This window comes from Camelina sativa, chromosome 12 (assembly GCF_000633955.1).
Source record: "Camelina sativa cultivar DH55 chromosome 12, Cs, whole genome shotgun sequence".
In the NCBI taxonomy this organism is placed as follows: Eukaryota; Viridiplantae; Streptophyta; class Magnoliopsida; order Brassicales; family Brassicaceae; genus Camelina; species Camelina sativa.
Genome location: NC_025696.1, coordinates 2692010 through 2717654, shown reverse-complemented (window position 1 = coordinate 2717654; position 25645 = coordinate 2692010). Strand labels below are relative to the sequence as shown.

General features: G+C 36.7%; 6 protein-coding genes and 1 non-coding gene across 7 annotated transcripts; 3 read left to right on the top strand and 4 right to left on the bottom strand.

Moving 5' to 3' along the window:
* LOC104729722 (peptidyl-prolyl cis-trans isomerase CYP21-1) lies at window positions 1234-3389 on the top strand. Its single transcript, XM_010448714.2, has 6 exons — window positions 1234-1602; window positions 1994-2075; window positions 2155-2202; window positions 2297-2503; window positions 2621-2696; window positions 2986-3389. Exons 1-6 carry the CDS (start codon window positions 1504-1506, stop codon window positions 3146-3148), a joined length of 675 nt encoding a protein of 224 aa, XP_010447016.1. The 5' UTR covers window positions 1234-1503; the 3' UTR covers window positions 3149-3389.
* Window positions 6176-7353, top strand: LOC104729720 (actin-depolymerizing factor 9). Its single transcript, XM_010448713.2, has 3 exons — window positions 6176-6291; window positions 6382-6641; window positions 6905-7353. Exons 1-3 carry the CDS (start codon window positions 6277-6279, stop codon window positions 7053-7055), a joined length of 426 nt encoding a protein of 141 aa, XP_010447015.1. The 5' UTR covers window positions 6176-6276; the 3' UTR covers window positions 7056-7353.
* Window positions 7732-7805, top strand: TRNAT-AGU. The gene has a single exon. It is a non-coding gene; the product is annotated as a tRNA-Thr (tRNA).
* On the bottom strand, window positions 8986-11618 carry LOC104729719 (subtilisin-like protease SBT1.6). Its single transcript, XM_010448712.2, has one exon. The coding sequence runs from the start codon at window positions 11506-11508 to the stop codon at window positions 9148-9150; it is 2361 nt and encodes a 786-aa protein (XP_010447014.1). The 5' UTR covers window positions 11509-11618; the 3' UTR covers window positions 8986-9147.
* On the bottom strand, window positions 13622-14832 carry LOC104729718 (transcription factor MYB32-like). Its single transcript, XM_010448711.2, has 2 exons — window positions 14421-14832; window positions 13622-14284 (listed from the first exon to the last, which is right to left on the bottom strand). Exons 1-2 carry the CDS (start codon window positions 14681-14683, stop codon window positions 13705-13707), a joined length of 843 nt encoding a protein of 280 aa, XP_010447013.1. The 5' UTR covers window positions 14684-14832; the 3' UTR covers window positions 13622-13704.
* LOC104729717 (L-ascorbate peroxidase 3, peroxisomal) lies at window positions 17818-20791 on the bottom strand. Its single transcript, XM_010448710.2, has 9 exons — window positions 20533-20791; window positions 20223-20347; window positions 19883-19932; window positions 19197-19262; window positions 19055-19103; window positions 18856-18938; window positions 18671-18750; window positions 18439-18541; window positions 17818-18025 (listed from the first exon to the last, which is right to left on the bottom strand). Exons 1-9 carry the CDS (start codon window positions 20643-20645, stop codon window positions 17831-17833), a joined length of 864 nt encoding a protein of 287 aa, XP_010447012.1. The 5' UTR covers window positions 20646-20791; the 3' UTR covers window positions 17818-17830.
* Window positions 21082-25474, bottom strand: LOC104729716 (beta-galactosidase 11). Its single transcript, XM_010448709.2, has 17 exons — window positions 25056-25474; window positions 24878-24973; window positions 24665-24777; window positions 24516-24582; window positions 24314-24406; window positions 24079-24222; window positions 23890-23984; window positions 23685-23790; window positions 23377-23580; window positions 23105-23272; window positions 22835-23010; window positions 22642-22748; window positions 22462-22571; window positions 22253-22363; window positions 22058-22162; window positions 21470-21964; window positions 21082-21383 (listed from the first exon to the last, which is right to left on the bottom strand). The coding sequence occupies exons 1-17, from the start codon at window positions 25263-25265 to the stop codon at window positions 21249-21251; spliced, it is 2535 nt and encodes an 844-aa protein (XP_010447011.1). The 5' UTR covers window positions 25266-25474; the 3' UTR covers window positions 21082-21248.

Genomic DNA, 25645 nt, shown 5'->3' with positions numbered 1-25645 from the left:
ACCCACACCTAAAGAAAGAGATCTGGAAAACAAGAACCCCTCCAAAATTTAAACACTTTTTATGGCGCTTACTCTCAAATGCTTTGGCAACAGGAGCAGAACTCGATCGTCGTCACATCTCCTCACAGTCTTTCTGTAAACGTTGTATAACAGTGGTTGAGTCCACAGACCATCTTTTCTTCACATGCTCTCATGCACAACAAATATGGCGTGGCTCAAATATCCCCATCAACTGTCTGCTTGATCCTTCAATCACTGTCGAAGCCAAATTTAAAGCTATTTTTGCATATCACAAGCATCGGGGAATCTATGATCGTCTTTCTCATTTGCCATTTTGGATTTTATGGAAACTTTGGACAAGCCGCAACAAACTCACTTTTCAACAAAGACATCAAAGCTGGTATCGTGATCTGCAAGAAGCCAAACAAGAAACAGATGAATGGTTAACGTTAGATACTAAACGCTCACAGGCTCACAATTCTGAGTATCACTCCAACACTTATTCCAGAACATCAATCCGCTCCTGGCGTCGGCCACCAATTGGTTGGACTAAGTGCAACTTCGATGGAAGCTTCATTAATAACACTAGCCCTGCAACAGCAGGGTGGGTAATTCGCGATGATCACGGCAGGTTTAAGGAAGCAGGACAAGCAACTGGAATGACTGTCTTTACAGCACTTGAAGCAGAATGTCAAAGTCTTTGTCTTGCAATGAAGCAATCATGGCTCAGTGGGTTTAGGAAAGTGATCTTTAAAGGTGATAATCAAAATTTGATTAATATTCTCAATAAAAACATCCTACGGTTTGATCTCTGCAACTGGATTCAAGATATCAAAGGTTGGATGGCTCGTTTTGATTCGGTAATTCTCATGTGGACACCCCGGGAGACGAACATTCCAGCTGATCTGCTTGCTAAAAATCAACGTTTGGATCTATCTATTTACCGTACTCATGTAACTGTTCCTAATTGTATTATTTCCCATGTCTCTCATGTAACATCATCTCCTTAATCAATATATGAAGCTTTCGTGTTAAAAAAAAAAAAAATTAGATATGTTCCCTTCATGTATAATCTAATTTAATTGGCTAATTGAAACACTAAAATCGCAATATAATATAATAGCCCATAATTGATTTAATAATAATGGAAACACCAAACTTTAATGGGCCGTAGTTACTCGTTAATTAGGCCCATTAGCAAATCACGGAAAGAAAGAAAAAAAACAAATCATCGTCGACGAAGAACTGAAACACAGACACAGTGGAATTGAGATCGATTTCGACTTTGATTGCCGCGAAGATTTTGCACAAATCCCTAGTTCATTCTAAAGCTTTCACCTTTGGGAGCTATATCACCGGACACAAGTGTTTTTCCAGTGAATCCTGTGATTGAGAGATCTAACCAAGTGTGAAGTTTCTGACTTTTTTTTGAGATCGAGTTCTGTGTTGGCGTGAGATGGATTCCTAAAGAAGAATAAAGAAGGAAGAAGAAGAAGAACGAAGATGCGTAGAGAGATCTCGTTTTTGCTACAGCCCAGATGCCTTCTTCTCCTCGTTGCCCTTACGATTTTTCTCGTCTTTGCTCTCTTTAACACTGGAAAAGTAAGTCTTTTTTTCTCCGACCCACTTTTCATGTGGATCTGTTTGAGAACTACTCTTGTGTTCATTCATGGTTTCAATCTATGGAAATATCGAAATTAGTCTTCTTTTTAAGAAATTATGAGAGATCTGATTCTCTTTTAACACTTTTGTGAAGTTTGCCTTCTGAGTGATTAGTCTTGGTTGGATTTGGTTTTGAGTAGTCTCTCTTGGATTCAAATTTTAACACATTATGTGTCTGCAAGTACATTGAAGTGTTTAAGTGAGTTTACATGAGGCGCTTGTACTGTGTGTGATATGTTGGTTTGTGTGGGAAGGTTTAAGAGAGGAGCAGCAGAATGTGGATATGCCTTCTGTATGTTTTGCCTGATTTGCTTTCTCTCTTGATGTTTAGAATGAGGAGAAGCAAGTAATCGAAGATAACGAAATCACCCACAGGGTGTTTCTCGATGTTGATATCGATGGCCAACGCTTAGGTACATGGACTGATATATTCTTTGCCATTTGCTTCCTTCAACTTCTTTTGATTTTGCTTTCTGTTATTCAAAACTTCAGGCAGGATTGTTATTGGACTATATGGCAGTGTTGTGCCCAAAACTGTAGGTATGTCTTTGGCATCTTGAATGTGAATCTCAGGAATATGATTAATTTTGATTAGATAGTTTCTAATGTTGGATTTCTATGTTTTTTTTTGCAGAAAATTTCAGAGCTTTATGCACAGGAGAGAAGGGAAAATCCTCAAGCGGGAAGCCTTTACATTATAAGGGAATACCGTTTCATCGTATAATATCTGGATTTGTAATCCAAGGAGGAGACATTGTCCATGGTGATGGTAAAGGGAGTGAGTCAATTTATGGTGGTACTTTTCCTGACGAAAATTTCAAGATAAAGCATTCACACGCAGGTGCGCATATATACTCTCTCTACCAACATATGAAATTTGAGAAAAAAATGTTTGGAAAAATTGGTTTAAAGCATATTGAGAGCCATATTTTATAGGAAAACGAATTTGCATGTGTAGGTGTTGTAGCGATGGCTAATACAGGACCTGATTCTAATGGCTCGCAGTTCTTTATCACTACTGTTAAGGCTAGCTGGTAAGCTCCCCTCTCATGCTCTCACTTCATGCACACTTTTTCTTACAAAAAAACATACTAGAAATATGATATCAAGGACACCAAATTTAAAGGCAGATAGTTTTGTTCTTGGAAAAGTCCTGAGACGATCCTCTAGGGATCCAACCTAGATGGAGTTTTAGACAAAGATCATGAATTCGAATTCTACGTTAGACTAAAATGTGAAATTGAAACACATGGACAATTCTTGTGGATTTTTTGTTGGATTCTAAAAAAGTAAGATTTGATGACTGTGAAAACTGTGGTGCAGGTTGGAAGGAGAACATGTGGTGTTGGGGAAGGTAATACAAGGAATGGACAATGTATTCGCTATTGAAGGTGGAGCTGGAACTTACAGTGGCAAACCCAGGAAAAAAGTTGTGATTGCTGATTCTGGAGAGATTCCTAAAGACAAATGGGATGAAGAAAGATGACAAAGCCAACCTAACATACACATCACTTCAAATCTGGTTCTGTTCCTGTGAGATTCTCTCTCTGTTTTTTTTTTCTTTCTATTTTTAGTTTTGCACATGCTATAATCTGAATTTCTGAACAGTGAACACAATGCCAATGTAGTTAGAGTGTCTAAAGCTGGAAGCATCTGTAGCTTTTTCACTTAAGGTTTTTCTCCCAAGTTTCAGTGTATACTTTATTTATATGATTTTTAGTTCAGTCTACAGCTATGTAGATAATGATATCATTATTTTCAGTATACCTTGTTAAACCTCTATACACACTCAAATCTAGACCTACAATTTCACAAATTTGAGGTTTGGACTTTGGATTCTCGATATATCGAATGACACTATTGAAACAAACCAAAAAAAATGCATGAAATGGATTTGATGGTAACATGGTTATGATAAAAGAGATGATTCCAAAGAAGAAACGAACACAAGTATAGCACAAGAAGTCAAAGCCTAACTATTTAACAACTTTAGAAGACAAGCCACCAGATGGACAAACAAATCCTCCCAATAACAAACTACAAAAGGGAAACTAATCAATAAAATCATAAGACATATCGACACATGCTTATGCTATTATCAACTTACACGGTTACACCTCATCAAACTCGTGCATGCATGGGCTATTGTTATCTACAAGTATAAGCAGACATGGTTATGTCCCCTCAATCTCATCCTTGATCACTATTTATGAACCACTAGTGAATTATTTAAACAGTGAATCTAATATAATAACGTGCAAAAAGACTAGAAAATGAAGCACATTTATGTCTAAAGCTGATTCAATACTTCTTAAAATCATACCACGCACACTCTGATCCACAGATATCGAATTAGGTTGAAGTAAGTTGAAACATAACAAATGGGAGACCTTATGCCCCCATAATTCTTCCATATTTTTAGATTTTAGTGTTTGTGTTTTTACAATTGCACCCGAATAATAACAGGTAGGGGTCCATGCAAACTCATGTTCATGTACATATCATCAAAAATATAAACATATACTCTATCTTATACTAGTACTATCTAATCTAACTTCAATTAACAAAACATATATAGGCATGCAGACGTATGGTATGACACAATTAATAGTCTGAGTTGCTCAACTTATACAATACATGAACTAGACAATTTCATGGGAAGACTATAAGAGACTTTGGGACTGCAAAATTCGTCTTGGGATTGTCTAGCGGCGTTCAACGTATCTTAAGGTTATATTCTGTGAACCCTTTATTTACCGACACCAAATATAACGATTTACTTGAATTGGGCTGATAATCAAGACTAGTATTATAATATTAATCAAGAACAATCAGAGACTAATTCAGTTCAGGGAAAGTGGGAAACTCTTTATTTATTTGTTGGAGCTCAAGTAGAAGTTTCAATTAGGGCTTAACGTTTTCGGTTGTCCCCGATTTCTTTTGTTATCCAACCCGTTTTCGGAGTATTAAAGTTTATCTCATATCGCATACCTTAGCTTCCACGCAAAGGGGTCACTTGAGTTTTGAGTAACACGAAATTGGAGAAAACAATGAGAATGTAGGCATTGGATCCAATCCTATTATTTGGGACCAGCTTCTCTCGATTCCTCGCTTCTTTTTTTCTTCGTCAACATCTTTTGATCAATTTTCAAGTCTATGTTAATCATCTTATGTTTCCATGGTTAGGATATTCCGAACGAAACTCAAAAATGATATCAAATTTTCTCTTCTTTTTATTGTTTGTATTTGTTGATTAAGTTTAAAATATATAATCTCTACCTCTTTTGTTTTGTGAAAGAGCTAATTATTGGATAACACATTATTTGCAAGTAACTTTAGTATCACCACGGTTACGGTTATTTATGGTTAATTAACCACCGGTTACGGTTAGAAATTTTGTTTATCTTTAACCATAACTGTTTAATAAACGGTTAAACGGTTACAGTTAAATACAGTTCCACTTAAATCGGTTACGGTTATATACGGTTACGGCTATTTGATAATATGATACGGTTGATATTATTTGATGATATAATATAATTGATATTAGTTATTTATAATTAATATGTTCTTTTAGTGTACTCATATTTCTTTATATCATATGATTCATATTAAATAAATAATTATTAGTATATTTTATTATGTTTTTAAAACGGTTACGTTAACAAATTGCGGTTTAACTATGTGGTTAACCAACAGTTTTGATACGGTTATGGTTAATTAACGGTTATGGTTAATATAATTTAACTATATATTTACAGTTAACAGTTACGGTTTCTAACCATTTTATACGGTTACGGTCTGGTTACGGTTCGAGTACGGTCCGGTTACGATCCAAAATACGGTTACGGTTTAATTTTGGTCATGCCCACACTGAGTGATCTTTAGACTTTTTTATTTATTATTTTCTATATTGTAACAGTATTCCAATAGTAAGAAATATATAAATATAAATATACTATTATATTTAAGAAAATAAATATGAATAAAACAAAACCAACTATTATTACACTTAATTGTACACACACGAGAAAAACACAGCTAATTTGGAAACGTTAATTTGGTAGGGAATAACAATTTTTTTTAGAAAAAAAACACTTAATATAGTTTTAATTGATAATTTCCCAATTTCTGAACATATATAATGATAAGTTTCCATCCCAAGTTGTATTTTTTCTCATTATCTCATTGGAAACATTCATTAGCTTTGAATTAGTTGCTTTGGTATTCTCACACAATTCAAATTTAAAAAGAAATAATTAGTATAGAAAAAAATAGCTGTGTTTTTTACTCATATAGAAAAAAATAACTATAAAACCATTCAAAAAAGGCTCTAAACACCAATTTTAATAGTATATTTTTAGAACAGGAGATTAATTTTTGTATACTTAATATAATTACAAATAGCAGTTTCAGGAAGTGGTAATTTTGTAATAATAGAGATATCTCAATGGCAATCATATAAACACTTCTTTATAAAACCCTTTCGAACTCTCGTCATCTCAACACACAGCAACAAAAATCTCTCTACACTCAAAAAAATATTAGCCAAAGAAAGAAAGAAGAAGAAGAAGAAGAAGAAGAAGACATCTTCGAAGCTCAGCAACACTCACTATGGCTTTGAAGACGGTAAAGTCACAATTATTTATATTTCCAAACAAACTATATAGTCTATATTGGATGATGATTTGAATTGATTGGTGTATATATTATATATAGGCGACGAGTGGTATGTGGATGACGGATGATTGCAAGAGATCGTTCATGGAGATGAAGTGGAAGAAAGTGCACAGATACGTCGTTTACAAACTCGAGGAGAAGTCTCAGAAAGTCACCGTCGACAAAGTCGGTGCCGCCGGCGAGAGCTACGACGATCTTGCCGCTTCTTTGCCGCAGGACGATTGCCGCTACGCCGTGTTTGATTTCGATTACGTCACTGTCGATAACTGTCGCATGAGCAAGATCTTCTTCATCACTTGGTTAGTGTCCGAGTCTCTTCGATCTCTTCTCCATATTTATCTCGTTTTTACCCTTCTATCCACTGATCCTGTGGCGTTGTTTTGGTGATCATCTGAGGGCAAAATAGTCATTGGTTGCTGACTAATTTACCATTTTACCCTTAGATGTCCCAAGCCTTTAAACGTGACCTAAAAATAAACCATACCAAAACGTGACCACATAAAACTAGAATTTTTATATGAACTAAAAAAAGTGTTATAATTTTGATTGTTTGTGGGAATAGGTCACCGGAGGCGTCGAGGATAAGGGAGAAAATGATGTATGCAACGTCAAAGAGTGGACTGAGAAGAGTGTTAGACGGAGTTCACTATGAGCTTCAAGCCACCGACCCAACCGAGATGGGATTTGATAAAATCCAAGACCGGGCCAAGTAATTGAAGTAAATTTTACAAGACGTAACCGGAGTTTACTAGCTGGCCTGTTATTAACAGTTATGAGCAGCAGCAATTAATTCTCTATTAATGTTATTTAGTGCTTTTTTAACATCTTCCCTCTTGTTTGTCAAAAACAAAATGATTTCCTTTTTATTTTGTTGACAAATTGTTCTCAACTATTATTAGTGTTTCGTTTTTAATTGTTGCTGTTAGTTGTATTTTTGAAAAAAAAAATATGTTGAATGTTATTTTGTCTCTTGTTTGTCACTAATGCTAATAAAAAGAGGTCTTAAATATATTTGAAATTGTACTGGGAGTAATATATGAGGATAAGTATTAATTTGGTGAAGACCATTCAACCAAGGCATGGTAAAACTTTTGCTAAATTTAAAGTATTAAAAAATAGTTTAATTGTAAAAAGTTAACATTGCAGAGTTGGATATAATACTGAATCAGTTTGTATGGCTTATTTGAAAGTCCATCTCCCATGATCCAAATCTTTCAATGAAGATCCACTCCCAGAATTCATAATTGAGTAGTGCTCTCATAATAATTTTTGTGAAGATCCCACTCATATGGTTCTCGGCCCAATATTTATCAAAACCCAATTTCAACGAAAAGCACAACTTTCTTATCTCCTGTTAATATTTCCAAGTTTAACTTGTAAAGCAAAAAGGCTCTCGTAGCTCAGTTGGTTAGAGCACCCGTTTAGTAAGCGGGAGGTCTTGAGTTCAACTCTCAACGAAAGCAATATTTTGATTTTCCTGTTATTTTTTTGCCTAGCATCCATATCTTAAGCATTGGATGGTGGGGAGGCTATTATTACCTTTGAAGTTTTTAATCCCAAATTCAGAGTTTCATGCGCTCCCATCATTTTACATTTTCATACTTTAGTACCTAACCTATTTTAAGTTGAGACACAACTTTAAATTATATACTATTTTTATAACAAGCAAAAGTGTCAATCTAATTGTACTTTTTAGCAGGTTTAAATTGATAAGCAACTATTGCAGATGCATTGTCGAAGAGTGAACCCCCTTTTTTAAAAAAGCTTACAGCTTTTACGGTTGAAATAAAAGGTTTTTACTTTACATGTGTGAATAATAATTGTTGTTTTTGTAATTGATACCGCTGGCTAGCCTGTCACAATGGACCCAAATGTTGTAAGTGTAAGAGGTCCACCAAAACTCTCAATCTTCTTCGTCCCACATAGAAGTCGAATTTTTGTTATCTTCCAAGAATCCACACACTTTTTGGCAGTTTTTTTTGTTTATCATAAAAGTTTGTAAAACAATCCATATAAAATATGGGTCACCCGCTTTAAGAAATCTAAATTTTGTTGTATGACCAAAAATATCAAAAATAGTTAGTTGGATGCTGGTAATGGCATGGTGATTTTATCAAAACAAAATTTTTCATTTGTTTTTTTTTGGACGACAGAATTAGGTCCATCCTGAAATGTGTGTGCACCCTTTGTTTTCTTCAGGCAAAGAACATGCAATTTTTTTCTCAAAATTCAGGAAATTACTAAACCATTTTTATAAAAAATAAAGAAATGGGTCGTCACTGCCCATTTTTGCTGGTTAAAAATATAGTAAATTTTTGGGTGGGAACACAAATAAACAAACGTCAAAGCATACAAATATAAAATATCTATCCATTTATCTATGGACCATGGATATGCCACTTTGCTCAAATCAATCATCTCTCTTTCCCATGTCGAAATCAATCATCTTCTATATCATTATGATGCCTATAAATCTGGGGTCTTAATTTTTTCTGGTACAATGATTCGATAAATTTGTACATCATTCATCTTTCAACCTCCATTTTTATTTTGCCTTCATGAATTTTAATTTATTTATATGATCAAGACAAATATTTAAACGTTTTTTCCTATCATTTTCCTTTTATATAAAAAAAAAAAACAAAGACAGGATATATAATAATATCATTAGGCAAAAAAAGATAAAACACAAAAACATTTAGATAATGAAGCGCTAAACTCAAAATTCTACAGTTATTGCTACACCTCTCATCTCACATATAAGGGTTTTACACAACACGATCATGAGTCATGACCACATTGATTTTACAACGAGTCCATTTGGGTCACCACAATGGGACTCCTAACCACGTGTTTCCCACCATCAAACCACGTGACCGAACCGAACACAGCACCTGTTTCTCCCAACACAACGTTCCTTGTATCAACCGTCACTGTAACCGCATAACTCCTTCTCTTAACTGCCGAAGTAAACACTAGCCTTGGCGGTTTCACCGTCACCGTCACTCCTCTCGGCGACTCTATCCTCGCCCGATAAACCGCCTCCGTCTGCCCGACGTTCGTCGCCGTCCGTATAACGGTTTTACTCACCGATCCTCTTCTCGAAGTAGGAAACACCGCAGTGATCGACGGGTAATTCAAATTCCCCGGTGACGGTTTCCTCCTCGTCGGACATCTCACCGGCGTTCTCGTGATCACTTGAATCGTCTTTGGTCCATACCCGATCGAGCAAAGAAACGTGATGTAATCATCGTTGGTTATATCGTAGACTAGACCCGGATCCATAGCCCGACCCAAATTTAAATGACCCGACCCGTAATCATAAGGCGTAGCTGATTTGCCCGTGGATTCATCGATTAACGAACGGTTAGAGTTATCGACGAGGTTCGTCGTCGTCATCATAGCCGATCTAATCGCGGCGGGGCTCCAATCCGGATGAGCTGATTTGAGCAACGCCGCCGCGCCACTGACGTGAGGACACGCCATTGAAGTACCTGAGAGAATGTTAAACTCCGTTTTCCTTGGATCTGACGGCAAACCTGTAGGTCCAACAGCATCGGTCCACGCGGCGAGGATGTTAACTCCGGGAGCAATCAAATCCGGTTTTAAAATCTCCGGGTTTAAACCGTTAGGTCCTCTACCGGAGAAAGAAGCAATAACCGGAGCCGGTTTAATCCCAACTATGGTTCCTCTGAAATCAATCGAAGCGACAGGATTAGGATGTGAAGAAGCGTAAGCTTTGATCCTATCTCCTTCGTTTGATCCAACGGCGCAGGCTGGGATAAGATGAGCATCTCCGACTAATCCTTCACCGTTGGATGCGCCGTTTGCGAGAATCATCCCGACGCCTCCTGCTTTCTTCACAACTAATCCTTTCGCTACACGTGGACTACTTCCTCTATCGCAGATTACTATTTTACCCTTCACATGCTTCGGGTCGAGCGTGTTCTCCATACATAGAGACGCCGACGACATTCCCGATTTACCGGGATAAACCACCGGAAACATTCGACCGTTCAACGGCACGCCGGCGTAAAGAGAAACGCCTCTGAGACGATGTCCGTCACCGAGAATCGCATCCGCCGGGAAATTCCGATCGATAGTACTAGCTCCAACGGTGGTCACCCACGGCGCGAGGTTCGTAACTGACATACCGTTAGGTCCTTCGTTACCGGCGGAGGAAGAGACGAATATTCCTTTCGACGCGGCGCCGTAGGAACCGATCGCTATCGGATCGAGGTAATACGGCGAATTGATCCCGTCTCCACCGCCGATCGAGATCGATATCACGTCGACGCCGTCGTATACGGCGGCATCGAAAGCGGCGAGGATATCGGAATCGAGACAACCGGAATCTTTCCAACAGACTTTGTAAGCGGCGATACGAGCTTTGGGAGCAACGCCTTTGGCAACACCGGAGGCGTAACCGGACATACTCGCTTTGAAAGCGTGACGTCCGGCGGCGGTTGAGGAAGTGTGAGTGCCGTGTCCATCTGCGTCACGCGGTGATAAAAACTCAACGGTTTTGTTGATTCCTCCGATCACGGCGGCTTGTTGTCCTTTAGCGAAGAACCTAGCTCCGACGATTTTCCGGTTACAGTTCCGAGGACCGAATCTGGCTCCGGATTCGCATACGCCTCTCCAACGTTTCGGAACCGGACCTATGTTGAGATCTGAGAAGCTTCTTCTCTCCGGCCAGATTCCGGTATCGAAAACGCCGATGATTACGTCTGATCCGTAATCGGATTCTGACCAGAGTCCTTTCTGATTCTGTAGACCTAAGAACTGAGGAGAGCGTGTAGTGTGAAGCTCACGACGTTTATCTTCGAAAACAGCGAGAACCGCCGGGTGGTTACGGAAGTTATCGACTTCTTCGGGTGTAATCACGGCGGAGAAGCCGTGGAAGACGTTGTGGTAAACGTGGAGGATCCGAGATTCTTCGGCGAACTCGGTGCTGTACCAGTGGTAGTGAGTCGGGAAAATAGAAGGCATAGATCCACCATCGATGCGGAAAATGAAAGTCTTAGCGGCGGATTGAGAAGCGACGAAGGAGATGATGAACGGAGAAGAGAGGAAGAGAAGAAGAACAGCGATGATGGAGGAGAAAGCCATTGAAATCGAAGGAGTGGGAGAGAGGGAAGTGAAGTGAGTGGGTTTTACCGACATGACATTGGTTCTCTCATAACTCTATAAAGGCAAAAAAATATCATTAACTTTTGATAATTTAAATTGTTTAGTTTACTTCTCTGTTAATCATCAACTTTTGATATTTTTTTAATTCAGCAATAATATTCCTAGTACTATGTCGCTAGTATGATTCTTGGCAATAATAGTAGTCACAAAAATACAATTTAGATAAATTCCATGTGTATTTTATAACATGAACATCGATAGAAATAGAAATAACGACAACATAAGTATGAAAAAAACAAATAATGCAAACAAACTGGTGTGTTGTTGTACTAGTAATGTTTGGTTAATCACACTAGAGTAAACATTTTAGGTACATACATGCATGAACAAATGAGATATGAAGAAGGTGGTTTTTGTGGTTGTGGACACTGACTGGAGAGGAGACAAGTGGACAAGGGATATTAATGAAACGATGCCGTTTTACGTGAGATATACTGCAATGTTGGTATGACAAAAGTGGACATTGGAACTGCGGAAGTCACTTTTCTCCAGGAAAGGTGTGATCACATATGCATGTGAGATCATCGTAACTCTAATTATGAATTATGATGATCCACTTCTAACGGTCGATTAGTTCCTCGAGAATCATCAAGTCAAGTCTGAAGTGCCTCTGATAACAGTATTATATAAACTCACTACATCCTGTGCTACTATTAGCAGGTTGATTAGTAGGCTTTTTAAGTATTGATTACAACAAAAATTTGAATTTTTATTTCTTGTCTCCATTTAGATGATTTTCTTTTCTTGGTGGAGGAGCGCTGAGTTGAGCAGAGAGAATCTGAGTGGCTGCAATTGGACAATTAAAGCGACGTAACAGAGACTTTTTGTGATCCTCCATATATACTATTACTATATTCGTCGATTACGAACTACATACAACGGCTATAATTTAGCTTGTTTTAGGCATGACCACGGACGGACCCAGCGCGAGATCCCAATGTTTAAAAGCCCATAATGTGCATTGGGCTACTCATTTACGATTTATCTACCTTAGTAGGCCATTTATTTATTCGGCTATAGGCTCAATTAAAAAAAACGTGTAATCCTCCTCGTTTCCTTTTTAAGTTTTGGTCATAAAAGTGGCTCATACATTATTTCGTTTGGGGGGTACTTCAACCAATTATTATTATTAACTTTTCATTTATAGCATTCATGCAAACTGCAAAGGTGTTTATCATCTTGTGTGATTTGTTTTGATTTCTAGCTCATCTGCCTCATTCTGCCATATTGATCTCTGTATAAAAAGTTTTAGTAGGTTTAGGGTTGTGGTTTTTTTGGTGAGTTTTTTTTTTTCCGATGAATAAATTTGATGGTCATTAAAGACTTAAAAGATTGTTTGTGTCGAGTTGTGGTGTGTTTAGTTTATAGGCGTCACTAAATAAGAGAGTGGTTCATTCATCTTTTACTGATCCAAATTCAGCATTTTGTTTGTCACATAGATTCCAAAATATCTATCAAGTTAGGTCAAGATCGATAGATCTCTTATATCTCTATGTTGATATTGTTTCAATCTTTAACATATTTCTTGAAACTTTGTTGCATATTTTAAACACTATAACTTAAACGCATGTAAAGCCACTATACCCACTACTAGCATGGTAGCATGAATACAGACTAAACTACAAAAGTTTTAGGTTCAAGTCTTTTTTTTCTACATACATATTTTTTGGAAGAATGACCACACACAGTCGTTAATTTCTTTTATATATTATTTGTATGGTTTTGGAAATAAGTTTAGTGACTGTTGTTAAATCTAGCGAATAAAAACATTCATTCGATATAGACATTTTACCAACACAGTGTATGCTTTGAATTAGTACTGAACATAAATTAAACGGAATATGCCAAAAGGTTACAAATTGAATAGTAAACCTTTCAATCCTTCTCACGTTTCTCATCCTTACATAGCTTATCCACTTCATCGATATGTCAAATCTCTTTGGGAATAACCATCACAAGAACATTTTTTTTCAAACCTTTGGGTTGGGAAATCGAGTAACTAGAGTGTATGTCTTGTCACGTACCATTACACCCTAAACATTCGACACTTGAAATAACGTCGAAAAGTTAATTTGAATATCATAGATGAAAAAAAATTCGTAGAAAAGTTAATTTGAATATCACAAATTCACAGCTATAAAATTTTCTTTTTACTAATAAATTTTGATTTCATTGCATTTCCAAAGAGCTAAAATCCAAAACCCTAGTGTTTAGACCCAAGAAGTCATAAGCAGCAATGCTACTAGTAATGTCGCTAGAAGAATAACTGCTGCTACTACTGTCTTCTTCTGTTTGACATTTGACATTATCACAGCTACACTCCTTCACGTTCCCCAATCCAAAACGGCACGCAGTACACAGATGCTTTTCTCTCTGGAACCGCATGTTTGTCTCATCCTGGAGCTTGTCTTGCCATGGCGGGCTTATTCTAAGCTCAAGATTCAAATCTAGACATCTTCCTGAGTATGACTCAACTCTATCTTTTTTGCAAATAAGTCCCTTCTGAGCTCTCTCCTCCCCAAAAGTTTCCTTTTTCTCCAGTTGAGGACCGAAAGAGAGAATCTTGACAAGAGGGTCCTCTGTTTTGCTAGATTCAGACGAATCTTGAGGATTTTTAGTCTCGTTGATCGGCCGATGAGTAGCTGGATCAATCCCTTTTCTTAACAGCTTCCTCTTCACATGTGTATTCCAGTAATTCTTAATCTCGTTATCTGTTCTTCCCGGTAACCTCGTCGCAATAAGAGACCACCTTAAAAACAAAAAACAGAGGATTGTAAAAAAACAGACCTTTAAGAAAAACAGAGGATTGTTATAAAAAAAAACAGACCTTTAAGAAAAACAGAGGATTGTAAAAAAAAAAACAGAGGATTTGTTGTGTGACTCACTTGTTCCCGAGAAGGCTATGGAGTTTGATGATGAGATCATCTTCATCAAGGGTGAAATTACCCCTCTTGAGATCAGGCCGGAGATAGTTAATCCAGCGGAGACGGCAGCTTTTGCCACACCGTTGAAGACCGGCGGATCTAGGAAGAGAGCGCCAACAACCTTCACCGTGAGCTTTGATGTAAGAGATGAGCTTATCATCTTCTTCCTTAGTCCAAGCTCCTTTGTTCGTATGGTCCTTCTCGCAGCAAGGAGACCTCCCCATCTTCTTCTTCTTCTTCTTCTGACTCGTGGGATGATGAAATTAGGGTTTTATGGGGAGATGGTTTGAGAGAAAGAAAGAGAGAGAGAGAGAGAGGTTGGAGGAGGAAGGTGAAGTCTAATTTTGTTTCTAGAAGAGAGTTGGTAAGACACGTTTGAAGGAGTGCCTAGTGGGCTCCGTTTCTCTTTTCTTTGAAAAATTGTGTAATTTTTTTTTTTTTTTTTTTTGTGTGTTATGGATCAAAAGCTATAAACTGCAACATTCATACGATCTTCTTCACTATCTCTAGGGGGTGGGCATTCGGGTATCGGTTCGGGTTCAGTTCGGGTAATTCGGGTTTTGGGTAATTTGGGTTTATAATTTATAGAATCATATAGGTATTATGAAAATTTTGGTTCGGGTTCGATTCGGGTTTTTTCGGGTTCGGATTGGTTCGAGTATTTTTTCGGAATACCAAAATATATCTGATATGTTTTGGGTTCGGTTCGGTATAAGTATTTTTTATCCATTTAGAATCAAAATACCGATATATAACTAAAATACCTGATATAGAAATTGAATATATATATTAATTTTTATGAAGTTATAACTAAAAAATCATATCAAAATAACTAAATCAAAGTTAGAAACTAAAGACAAGCAAAACAAGCAAGAGAAAATATAATATCCAAAACATAAACAAGTAGTAGAGTAGTAACACCCAAAATCAAATTCAAAAGTCTTATAAAAGCTAGAAGTAGGTATTGAGATCATTGAAATAAACAACAAGAATTAAAGAAAAAATCGGTTGCATATGGTGAAGCATTGTAGGCATCTTCAATGTGGTGAAGCATTGTACTAATTGGGTACATATGTGAAATGATAAACAAGGTTCGGATATACATGGGTACTAATTTGGTATCGGTTCGGATCGGGTAATACCCAATACCCAAAAGTATGTACAATTAAGATCCAATTAGTATATTGGAGAAGATCCATACCCGATCCGAACCGGGGTTTTTCGGTTCGGTTCCAATACGGATATTTCGGGTCGGGTATTTTGCCCAGGCCTATCTCAATGGGAAAACATTTAGGGTTTTCTATTTTCAAACTTGAGTCTATCTTAGCTAGCTGTACTTATGAGTGAGCCTAGCTACTATAGTTGGTGTGAATACACGTACGACTTTTGAATGGCGACATGCGTTTTGTTGTAAACTTCACATTTTTCTATAGCTATTTGCGAATTCTCCTAAAATTAATCAATTTTTTTTAAAGTAATTGGATAGTAAAAATCTGGTTCATTTCATTTTCTTATATATTACAAAATGTAAATTATAATTTGGTGAGATATACTATTTTTGGGAGAAGTAGAATGGTTTTCGTACTGCATCGAATTTAATTCAAAAAATTATGGACATTTATGTTACATAATGAGAAAATAGTATTTGTCATAGTGAGTTTGGTAAGGAGGTTGTAAAGAGCATCCCAAGTGCTATGCAAAAGAGAAAATAAAAAAACATGTTGGTTACATATTAGTAGTATTTGTTTAGTTAACCAAGAAGTTATGGTTATAGGTTCATAGGTTTTTTTTTTCACTTTTCTGCGTCGTTGCCTGTCTCGAATTTCAAGGACTTAACAATTTTCAAAGAATTTATCTACGAGGGTTAGTCTAGAAGGCACAAAACAAGTTTGGTTTGAGGGAAAGTGACGTTAACTTAAGTTTTGGGTGTGGTTTGGTATAGATTTGGCTGCAATAAAATAAATACATGGATGGTAAGTTACAAACACATTATCTCTTTTGTTTGTTTGTTAAAGTTAACAAACACATTGATAATCACCGCAAAAAAACTACAAGTGATAATCACCGCAAAAAAAAACTACTAGTACATAAACTTAAAATGCCATGAATAAAATTAGTAAGTCTGGAGGAGGGTGAAACATCACATGGAGTTTTGTAATGAAATGGGAAAGATAGAGAGAGTGGAGTTGTACCTGTGTTTCTCCTTCTCCTTTAATGATTTCCCCAAACACGTGACATTTTTACTTTCCTCAACTACCATTTTTGTACCCAATCCTTTTTATTAATTCCTTTATCTTCTTTTTCATTAATTCAAAACTTTCCTATTTATCGTAACGTCCAACCAATTTAGCCACGATTTTCACAATTAGATATATATATTTCGAATTGATTGCATCTGTTGTTCTTGACAAATAATAGTATTAACTTGTGCGGTCATGACATGGTAAATTTGTTTCATGTAAGTTATTATGTTACAATATAGAAAGAAAAAAAAACATACTGTAAATAGCAAACGGGATTTTATTTTGAAAGAAGAAGTATCGATAAAAACATATCGAATAATGATTGTGGGTTATATATTCTTGTTTTGGAGTTCTTTATTTGGAAAAGGAAAGAAGCTTTTATTGGTGAAAGTTTGTTTGATACCTGAAAGACAATCTTAAAAGAAGAGTTTGGTAGATTTCATGGTGTACATTTTACCCTCTGAACTCCTACCGACATAATAATATTATTATTTTAGTTAAAATTTTGGATAGAGTACACATGTGATTTGTTGTTCGTTCCCACACCAAACAAATCTTAATACATAATAACACTATACGACTTTTACAATGTATCATACCGATACCATCCAAGTTCTAACAGATATTTCCATGAGATGATGCCATTTCAGCGAGCCAATCGAGTTAACTAGCTACCAACGTTATATACTATTAACATCCTTTAACGAAAATACGAAAAGGAAAAAAACAAAAAAAACTAAGAAGATTTTAATTTCAAAGAAGCTTCCTACCTAACTAAACCTACCAAAAGGTTAGGTTAGGTTCAGTTTTCAGGTTATGTCCCACTTTGGAGATATCGACCGATCTTTGGTAGATATCTAATCTATCCACAAATCTTGTAGCGCACATTAATAATCCAATCATTTAATGGTAACGAACGTTTGTGATGAAACAGTTACGCTACCATGAATTAAGATCAATTTTAACCCCCAAATTATTATTTGACTTTTTTCTTACTACAAAACAGTATGGTCGTGGATTAATAAAAGAGTTTAGCATATTGTATTGTAGCNAAGAGTTTTAGCATATTGTATTGTAGCAACAAAATAGGGTATTATCATCTGCTAAGTTTTTTCCCTTCTATTCCATTTACTTCATCCTCTTCCGAACTTCGTAAAAGTAACCAAAGGCCACGACCGCAGCAGCAACCACAACCCCGAACGCGCTCTGTGCCAGAATCGTGCTGTCTGCAACCGCTTTTCCCCCTGAGGAGCTTGGGTTGAAACCAAGCTCAGAGAGTTTCTTGTGAGATTCAGCGTAGTCTCTGAAGAATGCATCTTCATCCTGTTTACACCCAGTAGAACTTGTCAAAAATAAAATCCAACAACACAAACACAGGGGGCAAATGGGATAGATAAACCACTAATGTATGCAGTTCATAATCAAAACATTGAATCATCAATCAAGAAACAAAATCATAGTTCTTAGAAAAGCTGATTTTTAGTTGACTACAAACATGGAGACCACAAGAAATCATAACCGTGTTCATATCTTCAGTTTTCAACATCAACAACCATTGTTATGACTTATGGGGTTCTCTAGAACAAAACCATAGATATCGTGGTTTGTGATTCTCTGTGCTTGAGGGTTCGGTGAGTATGTGAAATCAATAAATGAAATAGAGTTATGTCCTTGACATAGCAAAGCAAGAAACATATGGTCAAAGAGAGACATAGAGGAATTCCAGTTTATTTTACCTTTGCATAGAGCTCAACATAACGACGGAATTCCGGGTCTTCCAATAAAGTCTTGTCAGTTGGAAGTTTCAACAAGCCCTCTGATTCTCCTTTCAGCAGTTCCCTGGTACCAAAACAGCATTTATTCATGGGTTTAACAGATCCTGTAGTAAAGAAGCAGTTTGTTTGCTGCTTGTTCTTCTTGGAAACACAAACAAACAAAAATCTCTGAGGATAAAGAAATGAAAATTACACGAAGTAGGAGTTATCAAACTTCAGAGGCTCTTCAGTCCATGCTCCCTCGAAGCCTGACCTCTCTGGATGAGCCCTTCCCTATACACCAAAAAGTCGTCATAACTCATAAGCACAGGCACTACATTTTATTTGTTAAACAAAAAAAAAAACAGCGGAATTTAAGTAAGTGAGCAATAAATATACCAGAGTATGAGCCCCTGAGAGTGCGACAATATCCTTATCAGATACTCCCATGCGGTAGAATACATCTCTTAGATGTTGAAAACCTACAGACATATAAACAAGGTAAATTCATAGAGAAGATCTTCCAATTCCATAGTTAAAGTTTCAATAGAGAAAATCAAAGTTTCCTATAAAATATACAGTATAAGATTTATTGTACCTTGTTTAGCATCAGGAAGTCTTCCTTCCCTGGTGGAGACCTTTGAATCCTATGAAAACGAAACATACAGTATTTACGGTTATTTGCTTCATCGCTAAAACTGGTAAACTGTTATAATATCTCCAAAAATGAGAAACTATACTTTTCTCCCAGGAACGAAGTTGATGTCAGGTCCACCAGTAACCTCCACTGCTACCACACCAGCAAGCTGAAACACAAGAAATATATAAATGATACAGATCCAAAACTTGATTGCTATTAAACTGCTGCTCCAAATGGAAACTTCTTCTGGGCATATTCATATATAAAGCCTCGACCTTACTGACCAAAGAAAAAACTGGACAAACAACAATACAAACAGTAATGCAAAATGTAATATAGGTGCAAGCGACGGATAGGTGAATTCTACTTTCTAAGTCTCAAGTCAGTAACACAGATGGGTAAAGACTATCACGAAACAACTGATAAATTTTACCAAACCTTGCTGGTCATGACAAATTCAGGAATTAAAAGTCAAGAATTACAGGAAGAACAAAAATAGGAAGATTTATTCTGGTCGACCATGAAGCATATACCCTAGCATGGAAGAGATAGCTTGAGGTATTGTTACAATCTCCCTCTTGAGTGTTTATTTAACTTGAATATATTTCTACTGTAAGAGAAAACGGTTCTACTTGAACAACATAGTCCATCTCACTTTCTTGTAACAAATTGACATAGTCAACCTAAACCATGAGATGATTCAATGAGACACGGGGAGTACAAGTTCCAGAGAATTTTGATATCATTTTTGGATTAAATTCAGTCTTAACTTTGTTAGAACCTTACCTGATATAGGTCTGCGTATGTGATTTTGGGATACTTAGCTTTAACTCCCTCTGAAACAAGAAAGATAGGATCTCATAAACAAACAACTCAAAGTCCATTTCAAAAAAACATAATGGAATTGTTTTGAACAGTGTTCTTAAACCATAAGATAAAAAAGAAGACACCACATGACATGAGAGCACAGTATTGGTTATCCAAATTTCAAGAACAATTCTAACCCACGGATTATGCGTAAAAGAGTAATCTCTCATCACCAACGAAAATGAGGAACAAAGAAAGAGCAGCCGAAGAGAAATTATCCAGAAAACGAATCTACAAATAAGAAACTCAAAATCCTTACCACAGAGATCGAGAGCGATCTTCAAACCATTGTTGCAACCATGAGAGTACTCCTCTTCATTCCTGATAGAGCCATTAGCTCCACCAGTCTTCGATTGAGCATCATAGGTTCCAGCATCGTGCCATCTTTCACAAAAAAACCAGATGAGAGACAACAACATATCAGCACTTGAAAACAAACAAGATCGAGCGATTTCTACATCCTAACTAACAACAATCGAGCGATTTCCACAGGTTCAAAAAAACGAAAGACCTAGAGTAGTTCAACATAAGCGAATCGAATAAAACCCAAGGAAATCGAAGAAACTCACGCTAATCGGAGCATGATCGGAGCACAGTTCTTGTTCGAGATGAGAGAGCGGAGGTCACGGCGAGCCTTGGTTATCTCTTTTAAGTACTCCGCGTCAACAATCGGCGTCGCCATAGCTCTTACTCGTCTGAGATTGGTGAAAGGAGATAGAGAGAGAGAGAGAGAGAGCGATGAAGAAGAAGAAGAAAATGGTCAAGGGTGTGTGTGTGATGCGAAGATTTTTTTTCTTTTTAGTTGGTTACAACAACACACTGAAGTTTGGGCCAAAGAGATAAAACCACCCAATAAGAAAACGGGATTTGAATGGGCGGTGTCAGTTATCTCCTGTTTTCCTCAGCCACTCCTTTCCGTGGACCTCATTCGCTTATTTTAGATTTTTTCTTTTCTTTTTTGATAAGCATAGAGGACGGCACGCGAGTTTGTAAAGTATTTGTTAAACGGCGAGCATTTTAAATCTTAATTAAACAAATAGAAACATTCGATAAAACTTATATACTGTACCATTTTTTTTTTTTTTTGGGGGTTATGTAGTTGTTTTCTGATTGGATCATATTCGAATATCTTACTCGTGTATTAGTGATTAGTGATGATAAATTGAAGAAATCAAATACAAACAAAACGACAAAAAAATCGATGCCACAACACTTTTTGAATTTGGTCTACTAAACCCCGATACATGAACCATATAATTTAATGTGATGATGATCATAAGTAGCCTCAATTCTTCTTGCCACGACCACACTTGACTTGAACGGCAAGCATCTTCACAACGTTCTTACATGAATCTTTCTTGTCTTGTTCGAACGTGCTCTTGTTCACCGGAATCGCACAATGTGCTTTTCCCAAACAATGCTGCAATTAGTGTGTTTTTGGTTGGTTAGTTCTACCACAAGCTACACATTGTACATCAAGAAGAGAAAAAAATATGATTTTTTTACCTTCTCAACAACTTGCTTTGAAATAGGAGCATTGCAAGTACCAAGAGTGAAGTTTCCACAAACACCAATAGGGTTTCCGAAGCTAGCGAACTCAACAGCTGCGATCTTTTTAGTGCCTGAGCATTTGAGAGTAGCTGTGAGACTCACGTTGTCGGTGATGGCTTGGACCTGATCTTGCTTCCTAGTCCAATGTCTAACACTTGGGGTGTAGTTTTCTCCAACATAAGAACAAACAGTGTCTCTGTTGACGATGACAAAGTCCATAAGCTCAGGCTTCACATTTGGCTCTTCCTCGAATATGACAAGATGGTTTTTCTTGGGCTTCAAGAAAGATCTAGGGATGTGGTACTCTATTTGCGTAGGTTGACCTAATGGAGACAAGAACGATTGCCAATATCTTCCAACGCCTTCTCCGTTCACCCAAATCAACCCTTTTCCCATTCCGTTCATGCGAATCGCCGCTGCGTTTAGGCTCTCTGGTGCATCGAAGTATGTCTGCATTGTTTCACATTAGTGAATATAATTAGAGATGCGTAAAAAAAAATTACCAATCATATTCTATACAGTTTCTCAATCCTTTTTTGTTACCTGGTACCATGTAAGTCCTGGTGCTTTTCCGTTGAATTTTTCCCATTTGACCTTCTTTGAACCTTCCTCGGTGTGAACTCCGAGTCTTTCACCTTCCATACCGACCTTAAGATCGAGAAACCGGATCAAAACAAGAAGATATATACTCAATGTTGTGAAACAACTACATAGAAATTGAGAGATATGATTTCAAACCTTGTTTCCCCATTTGCTGGCTTCAGTGAGATCAAGTGTTCCAGAAGTCAATCCTAAAATGGATACACCACGAGGACCGGTGTATCTGTGCTCCATGTAAGATCCACTGTCCTGTAAGAACAAAAAATCAAAGCCAACAACATTTATGAAACATGTCTTCATCTATATATATGGTCTTAAAACTCAGATTTTGAATTATATTTACTTACTGGGAAACCTGTGAGAACACCAAGCATAATAAGATGATTCTCTCCTGCTTTGAGTGTAACTGGTTTCTGGAAAACAAAACTCTTCTCTTCATGGCTTCCATGTCCACTTCCTGGTAAGAACAATATCATTAGTATAACTCATTTTTTATACTTTGAAGATCATTTAAGAACAATTCTTACCAAGATATTCTCCGTTAAGCCAAACGTGCAGCGCGTGTCCAAGACTAGCAACCCTCACAGAAGTCTTGACTCCTTTCTTAGGTAAGTCATTCTTATTAACCTTGAAACTGCAAACGCAAACTTAAATTTCAAGATTCTCTTCTTTTATATCTGACATATACACATTAATCACATGAACATTAGAGTATTTTACCTTGTTGTGTACCATCCGTAGTCTGTCTTATCCTTAGTCAAACCGTAAAGCTCAACGGGTATGTAAGAGTCACCTTCGAGTTTACTAGGCAATGTTTCAGTGAACACTTTGAAATCAAACTTCTTGTTCGCCTTCTTAGACTTCATGAAGTTCCTTGCAGTGTGTTGCGAAACAATCTGGTCCGATCCAAACAAACAAGAAACGTTTTTAAAACTATGCTCTTTTCTTGTTTCCTCGAATAAACTGGAATAAGTTAATGTTTTTCTTCACCTGTGCAGTGTTGTAAACGACAGTTTTGCAATCTGGAAGAATACTAATGGAACGAGGCGCTATCACGTAATCTTTCCCTCTGAATTTGATGGTTTCTGCAGCTTCAGTGTTATTGTTAGCCAAGAAAGCTGCGCAAGATTTCGTTCCAGGTTGTTCGTAGTATCTAATCTGTTTAATTACATACCAAAAAACTTAGTTAAATCCTCGTAACTATTTTGGAAAGAATCATAATGAGTTTTTCTTTATGTGTACATATATGATGCTAATAGTACCTCTGTATCTTTTCCAGGTTTCTCAGTTTTAGGCTGACCCCAAAGAAGTGGCTTCTTGCAGAGGTTAAGAGCATTGTGAAGTTGCTTGAGATGACCAAACTTGGGCTCTTTTTCTAAACCATATTCATCAAGAGGTGCATCATCGTAGTATCTTGTGGTTACATAATGTGCAGAGGTTCTTCCAAAGTTAGTCCCTCCATGGTACTACAAAATCATTATAATATAAGAAAGCCACATGTTAAGAATTTGAACAATCACTTTTACATTAATATTTCCAAAGATGGTTTATTGGAATGAGCCCATTATACCATGTAGTAGTTCACATGGCTTCCATTCTTGGAAAAGAATCGAGCAACAGAGAAAGCTATGTCTTCTACTGATCTTTGAGTTGGAGGATCACCAAACACACGGAACCTATCAAAGTAATTCGCAAGATGTTTTAACACTATTGTATGAATGAATCTCAAGTTTCTACAATTCTAAATTAAGTTTAGCCGCAAAAATAAAACTCACTGAGTAGTCCAATTCTCTGTCCATAAAGATGGTTTGTTTTCTTTGTTAGGACCGGGGAAAGTATCACCGCAGTGTCTTCCATTGCAAGCATTGATCTGTATTCATCATACAATTCTCAATGTTTTTATTAACATTTTCTTCCATTTTTCAGACACACACAATTTCAAAAACAGAGTAAAAAAACTGTACCATAGGATCAGGAGCGTCGTTCTGCTTGCACATAACCCATGGGATCCCAAGATTCATTGAGTCCACCAATTTAGATGCCCACTTAATGTAGTTTAATCCGTCTTGTTTGTATGCACGTTGAACCGCACTATATTCGTTCTCTATCTGCAAAAATTTATACATTCACATTGATTACAAAAAAACATCATTTTATAACATTTTCTCAAAACAATATATAGATTTCTTTGTAAATCACCTGTCCTAATATAATGGGGCCTCCTTGTGAAGCAAACAATTTTTCCTCCTTCATTTTGTCGAGTATCATCCGCACGTACCTCTCTGTATGTTCCTGCAATATATATAGTTTTGTTAGTCACATATGTTAATATTTTTTCTTGTAACAAAACACACATACATTTGAACATTTAAGATTTATATGTATAGATGTAAATATATACCTTGAATGGTTTATTGTCTGTACGGAAGAAAATTCCAGGAACTTCTCTAAGCCAATAGGGAAGTCCTCTGATAAAAAAAAATGTAAACCAATGAGGGGATGATATATAAGAATAAAGGAGAAATCAAAATTATGAGAAGCTTTTATTACCCATGAGTCCATTCAGCTTGGATAAACGGTCCAAGCCTCAAGGTCACATACATGCCATTCTTCTCAATCAACTTTATGAATTTCACCAAATCAGCTCGTCCCGAAAAGTTGAACTAATGAAAACAACAAAGATTATGTTTAAAAAAATCCTATAGAATATATGCATGCATGCATGTTTTATATTCTATAAATCGATTTGTGTAATTTAACTACCTGTCCTTGTTCAGGCTCGTGTACATTCCAGAAAGTGTAGGTCTGAATGGTGTTCAAACCGCCTTGTTTCGCTCTCTTAATGATACTTGGCCACATCTAAACCAAATCCAAATCACATTCAATATGAATTCATAAAAAGGAAAAAAAACTGATAGAAAAACAGAGAATATGTGAATACTTCAGGAGTGCTGCGAGGGTAATGAATAGAGCCGGAGTAAAGAAGCTCTCTTTTGCCATCGATGATCAAAGATGTTCCATCGTAAGTCACCTCCTTATTACTCTTCTTCTTCTTCTTTGCATCCTTTTTGGCCGCGAAAGAGGATGAAGAAGAGAGGAGAACCACTAGAACGGCTGTTAAAAGCCATCGATCAAGAGAATGTTTTCTCATTTGATGAACTCTCTTCTTATTTCTTTTCTTTTTTTTTTATGTGTGTGTCGAAAGAACAAGAAGCTAAGTTCTATTGGAACCTCGTCCTTGTCGGAGGAATAAAAAAAAAACAAGGAGAGCTCAAATAACAAGCTTTGATTTTAGGCAATGATATAAGAGAATGTTTCGCACTCTGCTTTTCAGGTTTCCAGAGAAATTTACGCGTTCTGAAATAGAAATCTACCGTTGTAACATTAAAACTCTCTTCTTCTTCGTTTTTTCTCCCCCAAATTTTGTTTTTTTTGTTATTTTATTTTTTACTATTTTTACTTGTCTGTTTTACCCTATTCTTCGCCTATTATACTGAAAAAAACCAATTGTCTTTGACCAAAAAAAAAACT

Coding starts and splice junctions, on each gene's coding strand:
- LOC104729722 (XM_010448714.2), top strand. CDS start 1,504: ATGCGTAGAGAGATCTCGTTTTTGCTACAGCCCAGATGCCTTCTTCTC. Junction 1,603..1,993: donor CTCTCTTTAACACTGGAAAA/GTAAGTCTTTTT, acceptor CTTGATGTTTAG/AATGAGGAGAAGCAAGTAAT. Junction 2,504..2,620: donor GATAAAGCATTCACACGCAG/GTGCGCATATAT, acceptor TTGCATGTGTAG/GTGTTGTAGCGATGGCTAAT.
- LOC104729720 (XM_010448713.2), top strand. Junction 6,642..6,904: donor AAGATCTTCTTCATCACTTG/GTTAGTGTCCGA, acceptor TTGTGGGAATAG/GTCACCGGAGGCGTCGAGGA.
- LOC104729719 (XM_010448712.2), bottom strand. CDS start 11,508: ATGTCGGTAAAACCCACTCACTTCACTTCCCTCTCTCCCACTCCTTCG.
- LOC104729718 (XM_010448711.2), bottom strand. CDS start 14,683: ATGGGGAGGTCTCCTTGCTGCGAGAAGGACCATACGAACAAAGGAGCT. Junction 14,285..14,420: donor CATAGCCTTCTCGGGAACAA/GTGAGTCACACA, acceptor TTTGTTTTTAAG/GTGGTCTCTTATTGCGACGA.
- LOC104729717 (XM_010448710.2), bottom strand. CDS start 20,645: ATGGCGACGCCGATTGTTGACGCGGAGTACTTAAAAGAGATAACCAAG. Junction 19,933..20,222: donor GATCGCTCTCGATCTCTGTG/GTAAGGATTTTG, acceptor TTCTTGTTTCAG/AGGGAGTTAAAGCTAAGTAT. Junction 18,026..18,438: donor ATGTTGAGCTCTATGCAAAG/GTAAAATAAACT, acceptor GGGTGTAAACAG/GATGAAGATGCATTCTTCAG.
- LOC104729716 (XM_010448709.2), bottom strand. CDS start 25,265: ATGAGAAAACATTCTCTTGATCGATGGCTTTTAACAGCCGTTCTAGTG. Junction 22,749..22,834: donor TACGGATGGTACACAACAAG/GTAAAATACTCT, acceptor TTGCGTTTGCAG/TTTCAAGGTTAATAAGAATG. Junction 22,572..22,641: donor GCTTAACGGAGAATATCTTG/GTAAGAATTGTT, acceptor TGTTCTTACCAG/GAAGTGGACATGGAAGCCAT.